Here is a 24,130-nt window from a genome sequence, read left to right as displayed (position 1 = left end):
CAACCATAAAGAAAAAATACAACAAGCACAGCTTGATACGATAACATGCCATGAAATGTCATTGGCTTTATAATAATTTACTACAACTTGAAAAATGTTCTTTTATCCACAACGGATAGGAAATGCTTCCATCTAACATATGGTAAGCATGCAGCAACAATATGTACAACAAAAAATTTGGAGCTTGTTTTTTATTCTTAAACTGGATGATTACAAAGGGTGTTTTGAAAATCCTGATTTTTCTAGCCTCATCTAGGCTTTATTTTGCTTCTTTGAATCTGCAGGGTTTGTTTTGTTGGTTTTTTTTTTTCCCCCTTAGTTTGGGGAGAATGAGAATTTCTATGTACATCTGCAAAAATGTCATGGAGAACACACTGCTTTCGTATTTCCCCCCAGCAGTAGGTTTATGGATAATTAACCAATTAACGAACTTATTGGCTAACCAACACTTAAAAATAAAATTCTCAATGCCATGTAGTAAAATCAATTTCCTTCCCAAGCATTTTTGAAATGCTGAGGATCTGTTGGAGACATGGATCCTGTGTTACACTGCTCCCAGTTTTCACACCTTCCACTGTGAAACCAAATCACACCAAACCAAACCAAATCAGACCAGACCAAACCAAACCAGACCAGACCAGACCAGACCAAACCAAATCATACCAAACCAAACCAAATCATACCAAACCAAACCAAACCAAACCAAACCAAACCAAACCAAACCAAACTAGATCAGACTGGACCAGACCAGACCAGACCAAACCAAACCAAATCAGACCAGACCAAACCAAACCAAACCAAACCAAACCAAACCAGACCAGACCAGACCAGACCAGACCAAATCACACCAAACAAAACCAAATCAGACCAGACCAGACCAGACCAAACCAAACCAAACCAAACCAAACCAAACCAAACCAAACCAAACCAAACCAAACCAAACCAAACCAAACCAGACCAGACCAGACCAGACCAAACCAAATCACACCAAACCAAACCAGACCAGACCAGACCAAACCAAACCAGACCAGACCAGACCAGACCAGACCAGACCAAACCAAATCACACCAAACCAAACCAAATCAGACCAGATCAAACCAAACCAGACCAGACCAGACCAGACCAAGCCAAATCACACCAAACCAAACCAAATCAGACCAGACCAAACCAAACCAGACCAAGCCAGATCAGACCAGACCAGACCAAACCAAATCACACCAAACCAAACCAAACCAAACCAGATCAGACTGGACCAGACCAGACCAGACCAAACCAAACCAGACCAGACCAAACCAAATCACACCAAACCAAACCAAATCAGACCAGACCAGACCAAACCAGACCAAACCAAACCAGACCAGACCAGACCAGACCAGACCAGACCAGACCAGACCAAACCAAACCAAGCCAAACCAAGCCAGACCAGACCAGACCAGACCAGACCAGACCAGACCAGATCAAACCAAACCAGACCAGACCAGACCAAACCAAACCAAACCAAGCAAGGAGCTCTTTGCCTGACCAGATCCCTCCATGAGGGAGCCCAACTCAAGTGGGGCTGTTAAGGCTTCCCCTACCACCTGCCAGTGCCTCCTGTGGAACAAACCATGGCCTGTAACTGGTACAACTGGGATGAGGGAGCAGCACAAGGGGAATTTGCTCTGGGTCAGGGGCTGCTCCGTGCTGCCTGCAGACAGAACAGTGGGGGATCAAAGGGCTTTGGGGAGCACAGCCTCAGCCTGGGTGCAGTCCCAGCTCCTCAGGACTGATGAATTTCTCTCACGTAAGAGCTGACCCTGACCTAGCAGAGGGAGGGAGGGACCCAGAGCCTTGTGCCAATGGTTCCCTGCTGTCCTTGCCCAAAGGGGCCCAGGGCAGGTCTCCAGTGAGTTTCTTTCCTCCATTCCCTTTCCTCCTTGAGAACTTTTTTTTTTCTTTTTTTCTCCCTTGTTTTGGTAGACAAGCTAGAACTGATATTTCCAAAAGCACTGAAGGAAGTACTTGGCAAAGCATTTCTTTATCTGGTGAAAAATGAGATGAGAACCCTTTGCTATTGATAGAACTGCAGCTACAAAGGTGGTTTCTCTCCTGTGAGATTTGCAGAGAGAGTTTTGTGAGAACTGATCCCGAGGGTCAATCAGGGAGCTCTGGCTGAGGGGCCGAGGGATCTCCTCTGGCTCTGGCCCTGGGCTGTGGGCAGGTGCTCAGGGTGGCTGTAGGATACAGGACTGTGCAGGAGATGCTCTGGGGTGTGCTGGGGGTCCCCTGAAGGTGAGGAGGAAGCAGGAGAAATGCAGCCAGTGCATTTCTTGGCAGACTGATTCCCATCTGGCCTGTCCCAGGGGGGTCTGCCTCAGTCAATACTGCTAATAGGAGTGATGTTGTTGAGAGCTGACCAGAGTGAGTAAGCACACTGGCTCTTCTTCAGTCAGAGCTGGCTAGGCAGCTGCTACTTGTTTAGGAAAACAAACCAAACCAAACCAAACCAAAAAAATCCACGTGGAAATATTTTTAAGGTGAAAGAATTCAATTTACAGAAAAAAAAAAAAGGGATGCATCAGTGGCAACCATTTCAAACTGACGGCAACAAGGAGCCCAAGCAGACTGGATTTAGGGAACTCGAGACCAAATCTCTGGTTTACATTCAGAGTCTTTCCCTTTGAAATGGAAACCAGCATGAAATTATGCTGCAGAACCATGGAAGGATGGACTAGATGGACAGAACTGCCTAAACCCAGTGCCAAGACTCTTCTGTCGACCACACCTTTCCCAAATTCCTCAGTGGTTATTACCTCCTCTGTCCCACTGGGAACACTGAAGGCTGACCAGTCCTCAATTATTCCTTGTCCTCAGGGATGGGGTTTCTTTTCCCATGCAATCTGATTTCCTAGTGACACTGTTTCCATTCACCTGCACTTCCACAAACCAACATCCTCCAACCCACACCCCCTTCTCCTTCCCAGACCCTCAGAGGTGATAGCACCTCCTCATCTGCAGTTCCTGCTGGGTGGGAACAGCTGCCTGTCACCAATTCTCCCCAGGTTTATGGGTTCCTGTACCTGCAGAGCTACTGGTGTCACTGCTCCCTGGCAGCTGGCAGTGAGGGGCTGTCGCTGTCCCACGTGCAGATGTCCCCAGGTCACTGGCTGGGGTTCTGCTCTATCAAGAGTCCTGTGCAGTCCTTCCCCAGGAGAATTTCCTTGGCAGAGAGCTCGCTCTAGTTACCCGTTCCTTTTTTCCAATGGGTCCTGGGGTCACCGTGGCTATGCGCAGGGAGGTGTTGGGGACCGAGAGGTGGCACAGCCTTACTGGGATGGAACTGGAGCTCTTCTTGGCTTTTCTTGCTTCAAGAGTTTGGTGGCACTGATACTCAAGGGGTTCAAGAAACGAAAGAAAACAAAAGGAGGAGACGCCTGCAGGGTCGCTGGTGCTGCTGTCACCCATTCCAGAGGGTTGCGGGTCCCCCGGCCCCCCAGCTGGGTGTTGTACAGTACTGCTGAAAGAGCCCCCTGGACACCTCTGGAGGAGTGGGGGGACCCCCTTAGGCCGTGGGGCGGGGGGGGGGCCGGGAGGGGGGGGGGGGCCCGGCTGGGGGGGGGGGGCCTGGGGCGGGGGGGGCAGGGGGGGCAGCGTGGAGGAGGGGGAGGGTGTGTGGGGGGAGCTGGGGGGCGGGGGGGTGTAGATGGGGGCAGGGGGCGGGGGGCTGTAGATGGGTGCTGGTGGGGGGCCAGAGGGGTACGAGTTGTTGAGGGGGTATTTGGGGGGGGTCTCCGTGTTCTTCACCCGGGTGAAGTTGATGCAGCGGCCCTGGAACAAAACAGGAGGAGGAGCAGAGTTACTGGGAGAGGCATCCTCACCATCACGGCATGGGTGGGACCTCACAGACCACCCCATCCCACCCCTGCCATGGCAGGGACACCTTCCACTGTCCCCGGCTGCTCCAAGCCCCGGCCAGCCTGGCCTTGGACACTGCCAGGAATGGAGCAGCCACAGCTTCTCCAGTGCCAGGGCCTCAGCACATTCTGAGTAAAGAATTTCCCTTTAATACTGAACACAAACCTGCCCTCCATCAGCTCAAGGCCATTGCCCTCTGTCCTGTCCTTCATTCCCATGTCTCAGAGCTGGAGTCCGAGCATGCATAACCCATAGTTTCTGCCTCCACAGATGCCTCTTCCCACACCTCAGTCTTAAACTTCCAGCAGCACGAAATCTGGGATTTGCCCTTTTGGAGCCTCTCTCTCCTTCAAACACCTGGCTTTTGTGTCCCATTCTAACCATTTACCAGGAGAAAGGGAAAGTTTGTTTAACGAAGACATTTTCTTGCTCAGAATTTTTCCTGAAATGCATTCGTTCCTCATCAGGCTGTCTTGATATCCCAGTGCTTGTGAGAAGCCAATAAACTTGCTCTTTGGTGCTAAGATACAGTTTGTTGAACAGTTTCAAACAAAACCTTTGCCCTCTGAGCTATTCTTTTTTTTTTTTTTTCTTCCCCTCACGAGTTCCACCTGCAAAAGATCCCACTGTAAATACTCAAATGTCAGAATCAGCATTACTGTATTATGGATTCATTCCTTTAGATATGAAATCATCCAAAAAGGCACTAGAGGATTTCTGAATCCATTCTTTATTTTTGGATTGGTGAGTACGAGCTTATTTTCTGTTTTACTCTTTTCTCTCCCAAAGTAAATGTTTTTCCTGGTGAAAAAAAAAGCCAGTTGGAGCACTGAGGCCCTGTGGGCTGGAGCAGATTTGTTGGGGTAACATTTTTAATCCCCTGCACAGCTCTGCATCTCCTCCCTGCTGTCCCCAGCCTGGCACAAATGCTCTGCATGAAGGACCCATGGGAAGGAAGGTCCTGGAAGGAGTTGGCAGGGATGGGAGGAGCTGGTGTGGAGGAGCTGGTGTGGAAGGGACACAGAGATGTCCAGAAAGCTCCTCTCCAAGAGCTTTGCCAGCTGTGGATGTGGAGAAACATCTGCCTGAGCCCCATTCAGCAGAGGGAAAGGGTTCCTGGCTGAATGAGGCTATGGAGCAGCCGCAGCTGAGCTCAGCCTGCCTCAGACAAGCAGAGGTGCTTCAGGGAAAACAAAGATTTTACAGTGCCTTCAACAGCACCGAGTTCGAGATGACCCAGCCAGCTCTGGGCAGGAGCAGCTGAACCCTCCCTGGGGGTCAATGGCCATGGCAGTGCCCTCCTGGGGATCAATGGCCATGGCAGTGGCAGTGCTCTCCTGGGGATCAATGGCCATGGCAATGGCAGTGCCCTCCTGGGGATCAATGGCCATGGCAGTGGCAGTGCTCTCCTGGGGATCAATGGCCATGGCCATGGCAGTGCCCTCCTGTGGGTCAATGGCCATGGCAGTGCTCTCCTGGGGATCAATGGCCATGGCAATGGCAGTGCCCTCCTGGGGGTCAATGGCCATGGCAGTGGCAGTGCCCTCCTGTGGGTCAATGGCCATGGCAGTGCTCTCCTGGGGATCAATGGCCATGGCCATGGCAGTGCCCTCCTGTGGGTCAATGGCCATGGCAGTGCCCTCCTGGGGATCAATGGCCATGGCAGTGGCAGTGCTCTCCTGGGGATCAATGGCCATGGCCATGGCAGTGCCCTCCTGGGGGTCAATGGCCATGGCAGTGGCAGTGCCCTCCTGGGGGTCAATGGCCATGGCAGTGGCAGTGCCCTCCTGGGGGTCAGTGGCCATGGCAGTGGCAGTGCCCTCCTGGGGGTCAATGGCCATGGCAGTGCCCTCCTGGGGATCAATGGCCATGGCAGTGCCCTCCTGTGGGTCAATGGCCATGGCAGTGCCCTCCTGGGGGTCAATGGCCATGGCAGTGCTCTCCTGGGGGTCAATGGCCATGGCAGTGGCAGTGCTCTCCTGGGGGTCAATGGCCATGGCAGTGGCAGTGCCCTCCTGGGGGTCAATGGCCATGGCAGTGGCAGTGCTCTCCTGGGGATCAATGGCCATGGCAGTGGCAGTGCTCTCCTGGGGGTCAGTGGTGTCCCTTGTCTGGCCTGTCTCCACACCAGGACATTGTGGGGTGGACAGGGGAGTGCCCAGGTCCATACAGAGCTTTGTCACCATCTGTTTCCTGAGCTGTCCCCCGCAGGGGACAAAATGCCCACACAAAATGAAGGACAGAGTGACCAGAGGCCCTGAGCTCCCCCAGCACGTCCAGCACTGCCATGGGCAGGCAGAGCAGAGCCTGAAGCGAGCCCCACACCCTGCCCCATCCCACAGCACCCAGCCCTTTTTGCTCCCGTGAGCTCCTGCCTCACCTCTAACATTGTTTTAATGCATTTTGCTGAGATTTTAAGTAAATACTGTGGGACCGTCCTGTTGAGTGAAGGAAAGTCTGAACCTGAAATTAACCAGTTCTACTCAGAAAAAACCCCGTCAGAATGTTTTCCTTGTTCCAGTGCCACATCTCCTGCCATGCAACTCAGAGTTCAGACTATTATTTGCACTAGTTTTGTTTTCTTTATGTATGTTGAGAATAAAATAAACCCGAACAAAAATCAGCAGTCAGAAATCTCGGCCAGAGAACAAATAGCTGCAGTTGTTTTTGTGTGGAGAGATGTGCTGTCTGGATGCTCCAAGAGTGAGGTTATGGAGCTGCTGATCCAAATGGAACTGAGCACTGCCCTGAGAGCATTCGGGAGGACGCACTGAAGCTCAGAAATCCCTGAGTTTGGGGCTGGGGCAGGACATAAAGACTAAAAGCCTTCTAGTGCTCACAGACGGAGGAGCAACCCGGGAGCAGACATGCCAGCTAGAGCTGGCCCGGAGCTGGCCCAGCAGCCAGTGATCATCAGAGCCCTCTGCCCCACTGCCCTGTGCTCTGCCCTGCTCTAAATTAGAGTTGAAAGCTCCTTCCCACTGGCTGGAGTGCGCTCCATCAGCTCACGCCGCCCTTGCCCATCCGCCCCGGTGCCCCGAGCCAGCTGCGCCGCGCTGGGCTGACACGGAGCCGGCGGGCAGCACCTTCTCCTCGTGCTGCGGTCAGTGCAGGGCACCCAGGCCGTGTGGAGGGTGGAGAGAGCCCAGGCCTCCCCTCGGCACGAGCTGCCAGACCGAGGCAGTTCTCTCGTTCCAGGGCTTGGCATGGCCCTCACCCCAGCAGATGGGGCCGAGTGCCAGGGAGGTGTTTGCAGTCCAGATGGGCTGAGATGGACTTTGGCAGCTCCAGTGCCTCAGAGGAGATGGGGAAGCCGGCAGCTCCTCAGGGAGGAGAACTGTCAGACTGAATGGCAAGGGGATATCCAGGAAACAAATTACCGTTCCCTTGCGCAGGAGGGGCAGAAAATGTTTAACTGGTGCCCTGGGCACAAATGCAAAGAAGGTCCAGGAGGGAGAGATCACTTTTGAGCGAAAAGCTGGATATTAAACCACGATGCAAAGGTGCAGAGGTTGTGCTCTGCCAGAGTGTGAGCTCAAACGTTAACCCCGGAGCTCTGGAGGACCCAGCTCGCTCTGGACTTCTGGCCAGAGCTGTGATTGCCCACCTGCACTCAGCCAAAGGGGACCCTTAATCGCAGCTGGGCTTTGCACCCCTGACTGCAGCAGGAAAATAAAACTGGAATTCAGGGAAGGGAAGGGGGTCCCAGGGCAGTGCATGCCCTCCCCAGGACTCAGAAGATAGCTCTTTGACAGAGGGAGAGCATTTTTCTGAAGCAAAGATGAAAAATGTTTCTGTTTCTCTTGGTTTCCTATCAAGCTGGAGTTAATACCTGGAAAAATATCAACATTTTAAGATCATAAAACACTGGGACTGGCTTCTTTTGCCTGGTTTAAAGAGAGGCCCTGGAAAAGAAAAGATCCTTAATGTTGTTTTGTATGGGTCATTGGTAATTCAGATTTTCCATAAACAAAATCCTGGTTTACCCTGTTGTTATGAGAATGGGGAGAGAGAAAAAAAAAATTCAGAAATAAAGAAAAGAGAAAGAAAGAGAAGAAGGGAAGGGGGGGGGGGGAAAGGAAATTTAATAAACAACTTGTGATTTGATACCTAATTCTCACTCAAGCATGCACAGTAACTTGAAGGAGGCACTGGCCAGATGAGTAACCTTCCCACCAGCCTTTTGTCACTTGGGGTCAGCACTGGTTCTAGAGCTCACAGTGGGGTTTGCTGTTCTGAACTCCTGCCAAGGTCACCCCCAGTTCCCAGGAGGATTCTGTCACAAGGCAGGATCCTGTGAGCTTGAAATATCCTTGCTTGCAAACCTGAGCTGGCAGCCTGCTGCCTTTTAAATCTGTCCGGAGACAGTTTTAGGAAGCTGTTAACTCATCTGGGCTTTGTTAGGCACAGCCTAAGTGTGCCTGGTACTGCCAGGAGTTCTGCAGCAAAGCTGGATGATCACCCGGCTGCCTCTGTGCCTCTTACTCACCAAAGGAGCATTAAATCTGTCTCATTTCATGATAAAACGTCACCACAATGAAACCATTCCCATCTGTGCCTCATTCCTAAAGACAGAGCCTTGGTCTCTGCCTTGCTCATAAAACCTGCCCATCCCAAGGTAGTCCTGCCAGCTTGGCCACTCAATAAATAAAAAGTTGGAGACTTGACCTATTTTCTCCCAAATCAAGCGGGAGAATTGCATTGATAAGATAATCACTCCAACGGGGTTCTAATCATCTGGTCTCTTACTGCAGAGGCAGCACCGAAAACTAGGCTCTTATGGTTTACCTGAAAAGATTTCATGAAAAGCACCGCAGTGTGATAAAATTTGGAGCAAGATCCAGTCTTCTTCCAGGTCTCAGCACTACAAACCCTCCTAGATTCGACTTTTTAACTTCCAGGAACAGACTGGTACAAAGTGGTGTTTCCTTCTGAAGCCAGTGAGGAGGTGGGATTTACCCCAAAGGAGGAGGATAAACATCAAAACTAGTGACAAGTGGCATTACACCGAACTCCAGCTTTACCAGGGGTAGTTTCATCCACCACGGACAAGTACCCTGCCTAAATTCAGCAGGAAAAATCGGCAGAAAACCCACCTAACTTTCTTTGATGCCTTGATATGGTTTGGTCTATCCAGATGTTAAAGCAATGATTTATACTTTTTTTATCCTATCCTATCCTATTCTCTTCCAGCAGTGCAAAAGCTGGACTTCTTAGAGAAAAGAAGAAATTAAAGATAATGAAGAATTTAAAATAATTAAATAAATAAGAGCTTATTTAGTGCAGTAATGTTGGCTAAGGACTGAAGTAGATAAACATAAACATAAAAACATAACTAAAACTTTAAATAATGTAACAACTATAACTAAACTATAACTAAAATGTCTATAGCTATGCATATGAGACTCTGCATCTCAGGGCTCACGGCACAGAGGGTTCTTGCTAATCCAGCCTCCAATCCTACTCATGAGTTTACTCATCACTTCTCATCTGCACCTGGCTCTCCAGACCCACCACAACCCTGATAACACCCCAATAACATCCCCTGCTCTGCCAGCTGCTGGGAATGGACACCTCTGACCACACCATGAAAGACTGACCCAGCTGGGGGAACTGCTGAAGAGGAAACAATCAGAGGAAACTCCTCCAGAAAGAAGTGAAACGAGATGATAGAGGCTGCTAGCCTGCCAAACTTGAGCGTGGGAATGAGCTCAATGGCCCCAGACTCTGCTCGTGCCAGAGTTCGGGATCGTGGCTCTCCCAGAGATGAGTGGGCATGTGGATGTCAGCAGCAGCCCTGATGGCTTTTGCAGGAGCTGCTTTTGGCTCATTCCTGCTGTGGGGTGGGTGTCATTTCCAGGAAGATCTGGTGGCTCTTCCTGCTGCCTTTCTGGAAAGAGGTGGTTCAGGCTTGGGGAAATGCTGAGCGACACATCAGAGACACACCTCAGCCAGGCTGGAACCTTTCATCTGGGGACTGAATAACAAAACCTACTGGGTAGGAGGACGGGAGAGAAAAAACTCAAATGAAAAATGAAGCACATTCTTTTGGCAGCAACAGCTGGAACAACTCATCCAGGGCAGTGGTAAACACCCCTCTGGAGAGGGAGAGTGAGCCTCAGCCTCCAGAAATCAGTGACCTGAGGAGGATCTCCCTGCCTGCAGCTTGGGCAAAGAGGACAGGGCAGGATTCAGGACAGGATTTTCCACGATGTGAACGTGAGAACAGAGCTTGATGGGTGTTTCCACCTTCCATGACTCAGCACAATCACCCTGAGCAGTGCTAAGGGCTCGAGGAAGTAGGAAATACTGCCCACTGAGTATTGTCCTACAGTGTTCGGTGAGGAATAATTCCCATCCCCATAGTCCCTGGTGCTGGGTATGCCTCGGCTTCTGATGTCAATATTAAAGGCATAGCTTTTAATTCTGTCTGGGATAAATCCTGCCCTGGATCAGGTTTGACTGGACCCTTTGGGAGCTGCCTCAGGAGCTCAAGGACCAGCCCTGCTCCTTTCTCGCAGCCCCGAGCACTCTGCAGGAGCAGATCCCAGGCTTTTGGCTTTGGAGCTGTTAGTTCCAGGAAAAAGAGCTAATGTTTAGGTTAACTTTTCCATGGCTGTTAATGGAAAACCACACTGCAGCAGAATGTGTGGAAAGGTTACGGTTTTGTTCTCAGGCTCCGCTGCCTGTCAGGAGAAATCTGTGAGCTGGGACGTAAGGATGGGTTAAACAGCAGCTCCTTGTTAGTGCTTGGGTGGCTTTGAGTCTGCAGGAACAAGAATCCTCACAGGGACATGTGTAGGGGTGACCTGGGGGGCTGTACAGCTGGTTTTACTCTCACGTCTGAAAAGGGACGGTGTCTGGTGTTTAAACCAGGGGCATTTGAAATCCTATCTCTCCCGGTTTCTGCTCTTTGTTTCAGGAGGCTTCCATTCCTGACACTGAAATCAGACAATTACCTTATATCCAAATTTCTTCGTCTCTAAAATAGGCACCCAATTCAAAATAAGGCAGGAGCTAGGGGACTTTCCAGGATGACGGGTTTGCTTGTGTGCTTTGCGATGTTCCTCATCAATCAGCACTACCTGGCCATCCACACATCACCCTTCACTGTGGCTACTCAACAATAAAACACATTTCACGGTTTCAGAGAACTCTCCACAGAGCCATGGGATGAGTTGCAAAGACCTTAAAGCCCAGTTCTACGCCTGCCATGGGCAGGGACACCTTCCACTGTCCCAGCGTGCTCCAGACCCTGTCCAGTCTTGAACACTTCCAGGGATCCAGGGGCAGCCGCAACTTCTCTGGGAAACCTGTCCCAGGGCCTTCCCACCCCCACAGGGAAGAATTTCCTCCTAATTTCCTCTTTGGATGCTGCATGGGAGCTGTGCATGGGAAAATGAACTAGCAAGAAACACTGTTCCTTGTGGTTAGGGGAGGATTTGAACTACATTAACAGAATATTCCAGCGAGTCTCACAGGTCCCCTGTTTAGAGTTCAAATGAACTAGTACCCCCACAGCGTCCCAGTGGTTCTCCTTGTAGCTGCCCGTATTTTCTCTTCCCCCTTGCCTGGGATAAGGCTGAATTCCTGGTTTAATTTACACCTGTACAGCTCCTGGCATGATGGGTTTGGTTTTAGCTGACACCTGGAGCACAGGAATACACCACCACAGGGAACGAGGCCCCAGGGTGTGTGGCAGCACTGTCCCAATCTTTTCAGCTTTTCAGAATTAATTTCCTTGCATTTCAGCACTGTGTGGGAAGTGAGAGACGACGAGTTATTTCCCAGACTGGTCTTTGCAAGTACAAAACATTCTCCAGCAGACAGGCAAAGTCAAGGAAAGGAGATTTGTTTTTCTAAAGGTTTGAATTTGCCAGAAATAGAGAGACATCCAAATCCTTCAGGTGGTGCAACAGCCAGTGCTAATCCTTCTCTGAAACACCCCATTATTGCAGCAGATTAAAGGTTATTCAAAGAAACAAGAAAGGACAGAGAAGAAGGAAATTTTACTGTGGGCACACTGTGGAGTGATTCCACCAGTAAACCTCCAAAAAAAGCTCTTTTCCCTGAATCTTCATTAATTTGGGTAGGATACATCTTTACACATAATTACACATGGCTTTGTTATACCTTTCCTCTCTTTATACCCTTCTATATCTATATTCACCTATTCAAGCACAAAATGAAAATGCAATTAATGCAATGCAATAACAAATTAAAACACAGTTTACTCCCTGATTGGAGAGTTCCTGGTCAAGTCTGAGCTTGAAACACATTTTAATAATCTCATAAATTCCTGACAGAACAACATTTATCAAGGAAGGGCAACTGGCACTTCAGAGAAACATGAATGAATTGTTTGGGTCCTGTGAGCAATTTGCACAAATAAGGGTTCCTGTATTCCATTATAAAAGTGATAAAGTTCTCTAAAAAATGGATATATATTTACATCACCTCTCCCTAATGATGTTTCCAATATAAAAATAACCTCATTAATGCTGACAAGAATGCAAACCTAGTCTCTTGAAAATGTGAGAAGACCACAGGAATTCCATGTGATCTCACATCCTTGCCTTATTGGAACCATCTGTCTGTTGGTAACCTCAGACCCCCTATCCCCAGGTCTGACTCCAAAAAACCAGAATTTCATTGTCTTTCTGCGCATCTCAGCCTCTCTGGGTGCACTTCACAACAGGTCCTGAGCATCCCTGGATTTTCCTTTTGCTCTGGGCTAGGAGAGGAGTTGTTAAAAGCCTCCTGCACACCAGACCAAGGTTTGCTCCCTGGTTTGTTCCTGTGGGGCAGTGAGGGGCTGCCAGGGGCTGCAGGAGCAATAACAGTGTCCTGCTGCTGACAGGGACAATGGAGCTCTGCAGGAAGCTGGGGTGCCACGCTCTGGGCAGGGATCCCTTCTCTTGTGGCAACTGGAGAGGTCTCAGCTCTGCCTCCAACCCCATCTCACCCTGGATCCCACCCTCCCTGCCCAGGCATTCCTGGGGCTGTACCTGCTTCAGGGAGGGAACAGCCCCAGGACGAGGCATCCCCACCTTCATGAAAGAGCCCGGGGCATAAACAGGGTCAGTCTGAGGTCACAGGGAGCAGGAGAGGACTGGAATCTTCAGTCCCACATTATCCTCTGCCAAGGGTATGAGCTGTGTTAGTCAGTGCCCTTGCAGCACTCTCTGGTCGCACACTGATGCGACCCTCAGGGCAGGGCACATCTTTCCTGACAATTCCACGGATCCCTGGAAGCTGCATGGGCTGCAGCAGATAAACAGCAGCAATTACTCAGGTCAGGGATTGAGGTGGAACCCTTGCTTCGTTCTATGCAAGGAATCTTCTGAACAGCTCAGCTCGTGTGCTGGAGGGGATAAAGTCACTGATTATAGCAAGGGATTGCTTATATATGAAAATGATGTAACCCTGGGACTCGGTCCAACTCCTTTCCAGGCTCCAAGGCAAACAGAGATGCCTTTCAGTTATTTTTCATCTGGCTTCACTTTTTTATCTTGATCAGTGGGTGAATTAAGGAGTCCATTCAACAGCACGGAGTCTGAAATTTGCTTCCCTTTCTCCAGGAAAGAGAGGAGAAACAAGGAGGTACAAACTGCTATCAAAACAGCTCCTCCGTGCAGCTCTCAGGAATATCATATGGTCACAGGCTCCAGTGTGCAAACCCCAAGCTCCTCTTTACTACCCATGTTACTACCCCATACCCATGTTTCCTGCAAGGGTTTGAGTATTTATCCAGCCTGAGAAGGTTCCACGTTTGATCTGTGGCACCCTCTGAGGTTGCTGGTTCCTGAGAGATGCTCTGCTAACCCCTGGTTCTCTTATTCCCAGGACATGCCCCCGGCTGGCAGCTTGTCCAGGGCTGGCACTGTGGACCTGCTGGTTTGTTGCTGGATAACTTGGAGGTGTTTATTCAGAAATCCACCCGGAGCTGTGGAATAGAGCTGCTCAGTCTGGAACTGTGCTGGGGGACTGCCAGGGATGAAGAGCAGAGCCCAGCACTCCTGGGAGCACCTGGGGTGGGAGTGATGGGGGACCTGGTTCTCTGCAGCATTGGGGTGAAGTGGGACAATTTAACAAATGAAAATCACAGAATATCTTGACATCCAACCTGACCCTCCCCTGACACAGCTCCAGCTGTTCCCTCAGGCCCTGTCAAAACATGCAGGAATATCCCTTACTATTCATGAGAATTTCTCCTGTAACTGGTGGAGAGAAGCTCCGTGCTGCAAGAGCAGACTGTGCAGACCTCTTCCAGGGGCCCCTGCACCTGCACAGTTCAGGCTTGAAACCACAGCAGCCAAACCCCACAAACTGTTGGCAAACAAAGCTGACAGATTTGACTGAGAGTTTGCTTCTGAGCTGTCAGGAGTGCCTGTCTTCAGTCCCAAAGTAAAGGAGGCAGAGGGTTTTGCTGTTCCCTGTTGCAAGGAAGGGTTTGGAGGTGCTGGTACCTTGTCTCCTGGCTGGGGACGCATCACGGACACGCGGTCATATCCCTTCCGCAGCAGGACCCAGAGGGCATCCAGCTTCCCCTGGAACGAAAGGAAATGCTGTTTGTTATGCTCTGGGCCAAGAGCAGTGCCCAGACCCACAGGTTTTACCCCATAATTTCCAGTGCCTGTAGGAGATGCTGGAGAACAATCTTTTCTCGCACAGACACTTGCTATGAACTTGCTTCAAGTGCAAAGGAAGAGCACTCAGATGTCTGACAGATAACGGTGTCTCTGACCTTTCCAAAAGTAATGTGCAACTCAGACACCTTCTGGGCTCAGAGAGAGACTAATACCTACTCAGCTCCAGGTATCACAGCCAGCAAAACATTAAATCAGTGCAGAGAGTGAGCAGTGAACTCATGCAAAGCCTTTCCGAACTGCTGCGCCTCCTATTCTGGCTGAGCAGCTCCTCTCTAGCCCTAGGTGACCACTGTGACACCTGAGAAAGAAATCTCATTTATGTCTCGAAACAACCTCCTGGGGAGAACTGAGTGAAACCCCATCTCTGTGCAGTGCCAGGAGAGCTGAGCCCCAGCCAGGGGCCGTGTGATGGCCAGGCTGCCTCCCCTGGTAGCCACCAAGGGAGGGCTCGTCCAGGCTCCCCAGGCCCTCCCTATGTGGCAGCTCGTATTTGCACCTTTTCCAGGCAGTAAAACCTGTCTTTCCAAGCCCTCCAGCCCCACTCTGAGCTCAGGGGCAGCAGCTGTCCCCTCGGTGGGTGGTCTCACACCCCACACACCCAGACACAGACCCGGTGAGGTCTGCTCAAAACGCAAAGTGTTGAAAGCTCTTGCAGACAGAGTCTGGCTGATGTGTGGTCGGACCCCTCCTGCCATTCCCTGCAGTGCAGCCCAAGCATTCATCCCTGACTGGAATTTAGCAGCCAAGCCTCAGGGTGCTTCCCAAATGGGAGAAGGAGCCAGAAGGAGCATCCCAGGGCTCTGCAATGCAGAAATATTCACCAAATCACCTGCTCTGAAACATCCATCTGCTGCTGAAGGATTCCTGCTCTACCCCCACTCCAGGAGGCTGGGGTTTCCTTTCCAAAAAGGACTCAGCTCCTAGAAGAGCTGCAGGAGGGTTTGCGCAAGGGCACACCTTGGCTGCCTCAGTGCAAGGCCACAGACAGATCACGAGTCAAGATTATTTGATCCAACTCTCTTCACATTCACTTCATTTGATCCTTGATCTGTGAAGAACTTAGAACCTGAGATTTGTAGGAATTTCTGGGATTTCTATTTTCTGGAGAAATAGAATTTCTGTCTACTGTATTGTCTACAACAGACAGTATTTATTAATGTTTTCATGATTATTGTTCCAAATGCTCTGAGTGCTGTGATATTAGGGTAGGAACGATGAGCAAAACCCCTACTAGCAAACTTTACTGTACCTGCAGAGACAAGCCGCTCTGAGAATGTACAAAGTTACCCCCTGGGTCAAAACTGGTTTCTGTGGATAAGTGCATCAAACCCAAAGACCGACTCCTGACTGGATCCAGGAACTCCTGTCTGATCACTCTTTCCTGGAAATAAGGACTACAAAACTCTTGTGAGAGCAGAAATGTCTTGTGTAACTATCGTGGGGCAGGATTAACAAATGGAAATGTGAGCTGCATGTTGCCTAGGTGGTGGGAAAAGAGTCAGTATCCCCATTCAGAGTAAGGCAACTGATTTTCCTGAGGGCCTGCTCTGAGTGTGTGATCTCCAGGGTCTGTGAGGGCCAGACTTGACACTCAGGGTGTTTGGGAGGTCCTCTGTGACCCAAGGTCTTTGGTGTCTAACTAAAGATTCCCTTTCATGGGAGCAGAGTCCTTCTCTCCCCTTTCCAAGGAACCATCAGGGCCATAATCCTCTCTGGGATCTCTATTCCTCCATCAGGGTGTTCAGGCAATGGTTCAAAGCTTATTTGGGAGTTGCAGGGACATATGGGTGAAGGCAGACATGTAAAATGACTGCATGGAATTTGTTTCCATAGGGTATGGGGAAAAGACTTCCTAAGGTGAGAGCCAGGAAAGTCTGTGATTCTCAAAGGGAGAAGCAAGAAAATTCTCTGTCAGATTCTTCTGCATTTGGACAGCAGAACTCCTTAGAGCTGAGGGAAACCATCCCTTCTATTCCAATCCATCTTTCCTCTGCAGCGGAGCTGGTTGAAGCTCTTGATCTCCTATGCACTCTGACAGCTTAAGAAATAAGTACGTTTTTCTTCCATTTCTCCTTTAGGAAACCAGAGGCAAAATGACAACTTTCCATGGAACAAAAAAAAAAAATTTCCTTTTTACTCTGCAGTCCTAATTTCCAAGAGCCTACCATGATTTCTTGGGAAAAGCCAAGAGCTCCATCTTTGGGAGCCTCTGGTCTGCCTGAGACATCTGGGTGGAAGAGAGGCAGTGTGCATCATGGAAAGGATGATGGTTGAAGAAATGAAATGGCAACGTTTATACTTGGAAACAGAAACACTCCTGTGCTCTCCATGGATGGGCTGTGTCTTCATGTCTGGAACCAGCACAAGGTCACTCGGAGAAAAAAAAAGAAAGGTCTGAAGGCAAATAAAGCCTCGAGACCTTCTAGATCTGAAGCCCAGAGAGAAGAAACAGTCGGGGCAGATGACAAATGAAGGAGTGCACAGTTCCAGCCATGGATTTTCCTCTGAATTCATGGTTTATTCAGCACTGCATTAACCCTGAGTTACCTCAATGCTCCTGAGACCTGCTGGTGTCAGGCAGAGGCACTTTTGGAGCTGGCTGTAAACCCAAGCTGCACTTGGGCCTCTCGGGCTAGGCTGCTGTGCCATGGCAGCTTTGTGAACGGAGATAGGAGGGACAAAGGCTGGAGAACTGCCAGGGACACCTGGCTCAGGCAATGCTGGAGTGGCCTCCACATGGGATTTACTTGAGATTTCCTCTGGAGAGCATCACTTGTTGCTTCAGCCTTAGGTTGGGGTCAGTCTCTTGTTCCAGGTAACAAGTGACAGGATGAGAGGAAATGGCCTCAGTTTGTGCCTGGGGAGGTTTAGGTTGGATGGTGGTAACATGTCACTGCAAGGGTTGAAAGGGCCTGGCCCAGGCTGCCCAGGGCAGTGGTGGAGTCCCCATTCCTGGGAGTGTTCAAAAAACGTGTGCAAGTGGCACTCAGGGACATGGTTTAATGGCGAACGTGGTGGTGCTGTTTGGATGGCTGGACTTGAGGATCCTGGAGAGCTTTTCCAACCTTTATGATTCTGTGACTCTCTGATTCACTTCTATCTACTTTTTGTTCTGCCCCTCCCTGTCAGATGAACCGAGGGTTTGGCGAGTTTCTTAAGAAGTTTTCGGATTTGTCATTCCCCTTGAATTATCTGCACTGGCTTTTCAAACACTTGAAATGACATTTTAAAAGCAGGATAATCCAGCTGGCACCGTGCTAAGAAGTAACAGCAGCAAATCAGAATAACAACAATAATAACCCCAATCTGTTAAGTGTCAGTAGTCACATTTGGTAGCAAATAAATCTCTGGAGCATTTAACAAAAGCAGTCTATCCACTCTCAGCTGTCTACCTACTTATAGACATGACTGGGAAGGTTGAAAAATAGAGGGAAGAAGAACTCCATCGTAAAAGGCAGAACATGCTAAGTAGAGGCTGGTACTTGTGCAGTGTGGAGAAGGCCTGTGACCAGCAAGATAACTGATCCTAAAATGTGAATTTCCTGGCTCTACCAGATTCAAGCACCCTTGGTTCACTGTTCCTGAAGTTTAATTCCTTGCCCCTCTCCTTTGCCCATGATTTTCAAAGCAGCTTGTTACGGCCATGTTTATCTGCTTCCCAATAGGGTGCTTCAACCAGCCCAGTGGAGAGGGTGGAAATTTAACATCTGCTTTAACCACAGCACACCTGGAGCCTGGGGATGAGGGAAAATTCAAAAGGACTATCAGGAGACAATTCCTGTGGGTAAGGTTTGGGAGTCTGTGAAATATTTCTGCCAAGAAGTGGTGGGAGTCTCTCTGTTATTTTAAAACCCAGACTGGACAAAGCAGGATGGACCCCAGCCAGTGCTGCCCTGGCTGAGGGTCCAGCCCTAGGCAGCTCCTGGGCTGTTCCCACCTTCCCTGCAAATACATCTTCTGTACTCACATCTCCAGGACACAACTTTCTGCCAAGACTATGGATGAATTTTGCCAATTTTGCTAATTCCTTACTGCCCAGGGAGAGCAACAGCAGGACTCTGCTCCATAGGAATGATCCTTCCTGGGTTTGGTGAGTGCTGATGATTGTCCATTAGGAAACTGTTGGAGACAGTTATCCTGTCTCCATACACTTTTTGGGTGCAGCTCAGTAAGGGGTGTGGTGGCAATTAATAATTAGGTAAATTCTTGTCCAGGCTGCTAAATACTATCCAGATGTGGAACACTTCAAAGTTTTGAGAGTATCTGAATACAGCATTTCGGACTGGAACTGTCTCTATCCTGTATAAAATTGGAATGGAAGAGAGATATTTCTAAAGGAATTAAGAATATCACCCATGAGATGCTGCTAATATTTGTAGGTACCCTTATAACTGAATTCTTCTTGTTATGAAGCATAAGCTGTTCCAGAGTCAGAACTAAACCTCAGCCCTACATATATTGAATCTTCTCTCCAAGCCTCTCTTGAACTTTGGAGAATTTCCATCCTGGACACAGATTTGCAACAAACCTAATTCCTCTTTTCAGAGCTGATTTCCCATCATGCAGAATAAATCCTGAAAATTCACTGAAAATCTCCTGGGGCTGTGATACAACAGCATCAGCTGGGGAAGGGGCGAAACTCAGCAGAATCTTCTGTGGGAAAGGACCCAGCTCTCAAGGAACGAGCTCAGGTGGCTGCACCCACACAGTTCCAGCTGCCTGTGCAGCTATTTGGGGCTCTTTGTCTTAAAATCAGTGTTTCTGTCAGCTCAGCTGCAAAAACCGACTGTGCTGTGTCTTGGCTGGATGAGGTCATTTCCAGGAGCAAAGAAAACCTCCCAGGTGGGCCTGCTGTGTTTTCCAAGTGCACTGATGCAAAGTGACAATACAGCTCATTCAGGAACATGGGGCAGCCCTGTGAGATTGGGGTGTGCTGCATTCTCCACTCAGAGTTGGGGCTGCCCTGTGGGATTGGGATGTGCTGCATTCCCCACTCCGAGCTGGGGCTCCCTGTGGGATTGGGGTGTGCTGCATTCCCCACTCGGAGCTGGGGCTGCCCTGTGGGATTGGGATGTGCTGCATTCCCCACTCCGAGCTGGGGCTCCCTGTGAGATTGGGGTGTGCTGCATTCCCCACTCCGAGCTGGGGCTCCCTGTGGGATTGGGGTGTGCTGCATTCCCCACTTGGAGCTGGGGCTCCCTGTGGGATTGGGGTGTGCTGTATTCCCCACTCGGAGCTGGGGCTCCCTGTGGGATTGGGGTGTGCTGCATTCTCCACTCAGAGTTGGGGCTGCCCTGTGGGATCGGGGTGTGCTGCATTCCCCACTCGGAGCTGGGGCTCCCTGTGGGATTGGGGTGTGCTGCATTCCCCACTTGGAGCTGGGGCTCCCTGTGGGATTGGGGTGTGCTGCATTCCCCACTCAGAGTTGGGGCTGCCCTGTGGGATCGGGGTGTGCTGCATTCCCCACTCGGAGCTGGGGCTCCCTGTGGGATTGGGGTGTGCTGCATTCCCCACTCGGAGCTGGGGCTCCCTGTGGGATCGGGGTGTGCTGCATTCCCCACTCGGAGCTGGGGCTCCCTGTGGGATTGGGGTGTGCTGCATTCCCCACTTGGAGCTCGGGCTGCTGCCTCCAACCTGTCCCACTGTGGGAGTGAACAACCATCACAGACACGTGTTGAAGTCATTACAACATGACTGCAAATGACTTGTTGGGAGACTCTGTTTATGAGAGGATAATCTTCCAGGGGGAAAAGAGAGAAGGTGCTGGACCAAATTTTCAAGGAGGCTCACATTTCCAGATCCTCCCGAAACCACCCGGGCTCCCCTAAGCATCACTGCCATTCCTACCCCTGGATTTGAACCAGCCCAGGGACTGAGGAGGGCCCAGACACGAGGCTGGCCCTGGTTCCTTGGGCACCACCTGGAGCAGGTCAGGAACCAGAGGCAGTGCAAGGAGCCCCGGGTGCTCTGCAGGGTGGGACATCTCCAGCCTGGCTCACAGCTTTTGTCTGACCCCAGTGGTTGCTGCTCGGCAGGAAGGAAACAGGACAGTAAAGCCTCTGTTTTCATTCAGAAAAGCACTTTCTCATTCCCCAGCAACACAACTCCCAAACCTGACCAAGCAGGTGGGAAAGTCCCAGTGCCCCATGTGGCTCCTGACCACAGCACACTCAAAGCCTGCGCAGATCTCATCCTTGGATGTGAACACACATCACAATAAAAAGATCTCCTGCACACATCCCAGGCAGGGCTGGACTCACCTTGATGGGGGAGTACCACTTCCGAGGGGATGAGGGCCGGCGCATGTTACTCCCGAGGTTCCTGGGCTCAGGGAACTCGTATTCCTGCTCTGGCATCTTCACCCTGGCATTCTTGGCCTTCTCTAACTTGGCACCTTCCTCTGTAGAGCCCTTTTCTCCCCAGCGCACCTGGAATGAGGGATCAGGCCGTGTCACAGACCTGCTGCAGGAACAGAGTCCCGCCTCTGCGTTTTCCCAGCATCCAGATCCAAGCTGAAGAGCAATGCACAGGCTGTGAGGTTTGTTTCTAGACTGCAGCCCAAATTTTGAACTTGTCCTTCTTGGTGGTTTATGAGAAATGTGGGAGTGGGGAAGCTTTTCAGAAAAACTAAAACCATTTCCTTGTAATTTGTACGGCAGTGCTGCCCCTGTATCCCAGGCATGGACCACGATGTTGCTGTACTAGAGAACAAAGATGGTCTCAAACTTCAGAAATCTGTTTGGCTCTTAAATGTTCCCATACAAAAATGATCTGGACTCAGATGCACCAAAAAAACCCTCAGGAAGTCTGTGCCTGTCTCCTGAGTCCCTTCCCAGGTGGATTGCAGGGGGATGTCCCAGCCCAGACCTAGACCCCTGACCTGGGATTTCCTTACCTCCATCCGTTTGATACCGCCCACTCCTCGCCCACCATAGTAAGAGGCATCGACTGTGGGCCACTTCTTCTTTGGCAGCCCATCATCATCTTCCTCCTGCAAGACAGAAGCAAGGGGCGGCACTGTCAGGAACAATGACCAGGGATGGAAAGAAACAAACAGTCCCAGGCTGCATTGTCCTTTGGGCCTGCAGGACAGGCAAGCTTCTGGTCTCTCCCTTGGTATTTTCCAGAGAATGTACACTCATGAAAGGACAATGTTTCATGACATAAACACCACCACTTGAAAGGTACAGTCCAGCTCCAGCAAGAATGAGATTTGGGATTTTTCACCTCTGCCACCCCCTTCCCTTCACCTGGGACTGGGCAGAGGGAGCTCCTACTCATGGTTCCCTGTGCTGCAGGGACCCTCCAGGGCCCAGGTAAATTCCCATATTGGAGTTCAGGGCTCACAGGATCCAGGGAAAGAGCAAGAAAATGTGTAAATTCTCTCCTGACTGATGGCAAACTCAGGTTACCTTTGGAAAAAACCCTGGTGGGAATACCTAGGTTTAATGAGAGGAGCTGGCCAGGAGGAATAGGATGGAAAAGCCACAAGAATGGAATTAGCTCCTGTAATGAACCTGGGGCAGCTGCCCATGGAAGTCCGTGTGGTTTCAGCGAGCGCTGTGGCTTGTTCCAGAGAGAGTCAGGCCCTTTGTGAAAAGTTAGATTTAAATTCTGTGTCCTGCCCTTGCTTGCTGCAGGCACATCACCAGCCCCAGAGCTAAACGTGCTCAGCACCTCATGGTGACATTCCGACATGGGCGAATTAACCAATCAAGAAAACGCCCTTAAGTTTATTTAAAATGAGTCTGCTAAAGCTTTAGTGAAATTCAAGGTATTTTAAATTCTCTGTTGCACTTTGTAAGGTCAGAGTGTACGTGGAGCTCTTATAGTGCCTTTCCCTTTAATTTCTGCAGTTCAGGCTGTGAACTGGCAAAGCAGAAAAGCAGAGTTCATCAAAAACGTGAAGTATTTCCTGTGAAAAACGTGGAGAGAAAAGAAAAATGGTCCCTCTCTCTTTTTTTCTTCTTCTTTCTTTAATTTTTCACAGGGATTTGGCTAAACTCCAAAACTTAGGAGCTTTCCAAAACTGGAAAAGCCAAAAATACTTTGAAATTGAAACTCCCCATCAGGAAAACTGAAAAACTCGGTGGGGGAAAAAAAAAATCCAATAAAAACTCTGGTTTTCACGGCAACCAAAAGCATTTCAGTTTATCAAAACACACAGAAACTGGGCTGCAAAACGTGTCCTGATCTAAGGGAAGGGTAAACAATTGGTCACAACTACCAGGGTCTTCTCTTCAGAGCTGACCTCTCTCTCTGGCTCCGGCAGAGCTGCTGAGGCTCTTTGTTGCAACCCAAGAACTCAACATCTCTGCATGAAGTTTTCCATGAGGACTTTCCCCCCACCCCCAAACCCCAAAAGGGGAAGCAAAGCCATCTAAATATTTTCCTTCAGCAATTCTCTTTCTCTCTCTTCAGTTCAGCACAGACTGGACTTCTCACAACAGGAAATACCAAGGTTTAGGAAATCTCCCCCACAAGCCCTTAAAGGCCCTGTGAGTCCCTTTGCTGCGAGCCGGGAGCCAGGACAACAGCACATGCACGGAGAGGCAGCACGGACACTTGAAAAACAAAGGAGTCACAAGTTTTCTGCCGAATGAGCCTGTTTATAAGCTTGAAGGGCAGGGGAGGTTTTGCAATACAAGCAAAAAGTTCCCACCAGCGATGTCCTACACACTTGACTGATGTGCTCATGACGCTCATGAGGAGCTGGAGGAACTGCAAACCGGGGGCAGGGCAGGGAAGAGCAGGAAAATGGGAAAGAAGAGGCACCCAAAACCCACATCCACCACCCTGATTTGTGAGCCAGGGATTAATTCTCATTCCCTGCCTGCTTCACCTGTATTTTTCTACACGTGGCCACAATGGGGTTTGTCCCTGAGGAGCTCCAGCTCTGACCCAGCTGCAGCGTCAAAAACAGTCCCAGAAAATCCAAGTGCATTTAAGGATGCTGGAAATTGACTGTACAGAACCTGGCAACTTTTCACCCCCAAAATCTGCTTTAGATGGAACTAGAGTTTCTTTTAACAAATAAGAAGAAGCAGGACAGAGCTGCATTTCACAGTCAGGGATCCAGATTCATAAGTGCTGCATTGCAGAAAACAAAGATCTGTGTTTATCTCAGAGGCCAGGCCGGCCTCTGGATACTTTGACCTTGACCCGAGGAAACCTCATCTCTGGGTAACACAAGGATAATTCAGCTCCACAAGGGACATCTGAACCACTCAGGGTAAGAATTCAAACTAAATTTGGCCAGACATTAAAAAAAAAAAAAATTGGACAACTTACCCGTCTCCCCACCCTTATAATTATTTTCCCAGTTGTCTCTGCAATGCCTGAATTTTGTCAGAATTCAGCATTTATAGAGAGGTCTGCCTGCACCAAGGGCTGAGCCACGACACGACAATCATTACTCTGTATGAGAGATGTTATCATCGAATTTTAGTGTTAAAGAGAACACAGGCAAATCCAGCTCTCCTCAAGGCTCCTTTCTACCCCTTCTCCCAACACTGGAGTCATTCCCAAATCCCATGGCCACCTCTCAGCTGCTTTGTGACACTTTGGGGACACCTTCCTGTTCT

At 49.9% G+C, this 24,130-nt stretch overlaps 1 protein-coding gene across 1 annotated transcript in view; it reads right to left on the bottom strand.

Moving 5' to 3' along the window:
- Window positions 1-3,541: 3,541 nt before the first annotated feature.
- Window positions 3,542-24,130, bottom strand: part of ANTXR1 (ANTXR cell adhesion molecule 1) — a 73,476-nt gene continuing 52,887 nt past the window's right edge. Inside the window, 5 exon segments of the mRNA XM_066206437.1 lie at window positions 3,542-3,598; window positions 3,601-3,807; window positions 14,364-14,444; window positions 20,807-20,974; window positions 21,442-21,537. Of these exon segments, the coding sequence (XP_066062534.1) occupies window positions 3,542-3,598; window positions 3,601-3,807; window positions 14,364-14,444; window positions 20,807-20,974; window positions 21,442-21,537 (609 nt within the window).

This window comes from Chamaea fasciata, unplaced genomic scaffold (assembly GCF_029207755.1).
Source record: "Chamaea fasciata isolate MVZ Bird 193981 ecotype frontalis unplaced genomic scaffold, bChaFas1.0.hap1 SCAF_30, whole genome shotgun sequence".
In the NCBI taxonomy this organism is placed as follows: Eukaryota; Metazoa; Chordata; class Aves; order Passeriformes; family Sylviidae; genus Chamaea; species Chamaea fasciata.
Note: the sequence above shows the minus strand (reverse complement) of the source record. Positions and strands in the feature narration are given on the sequence as shown.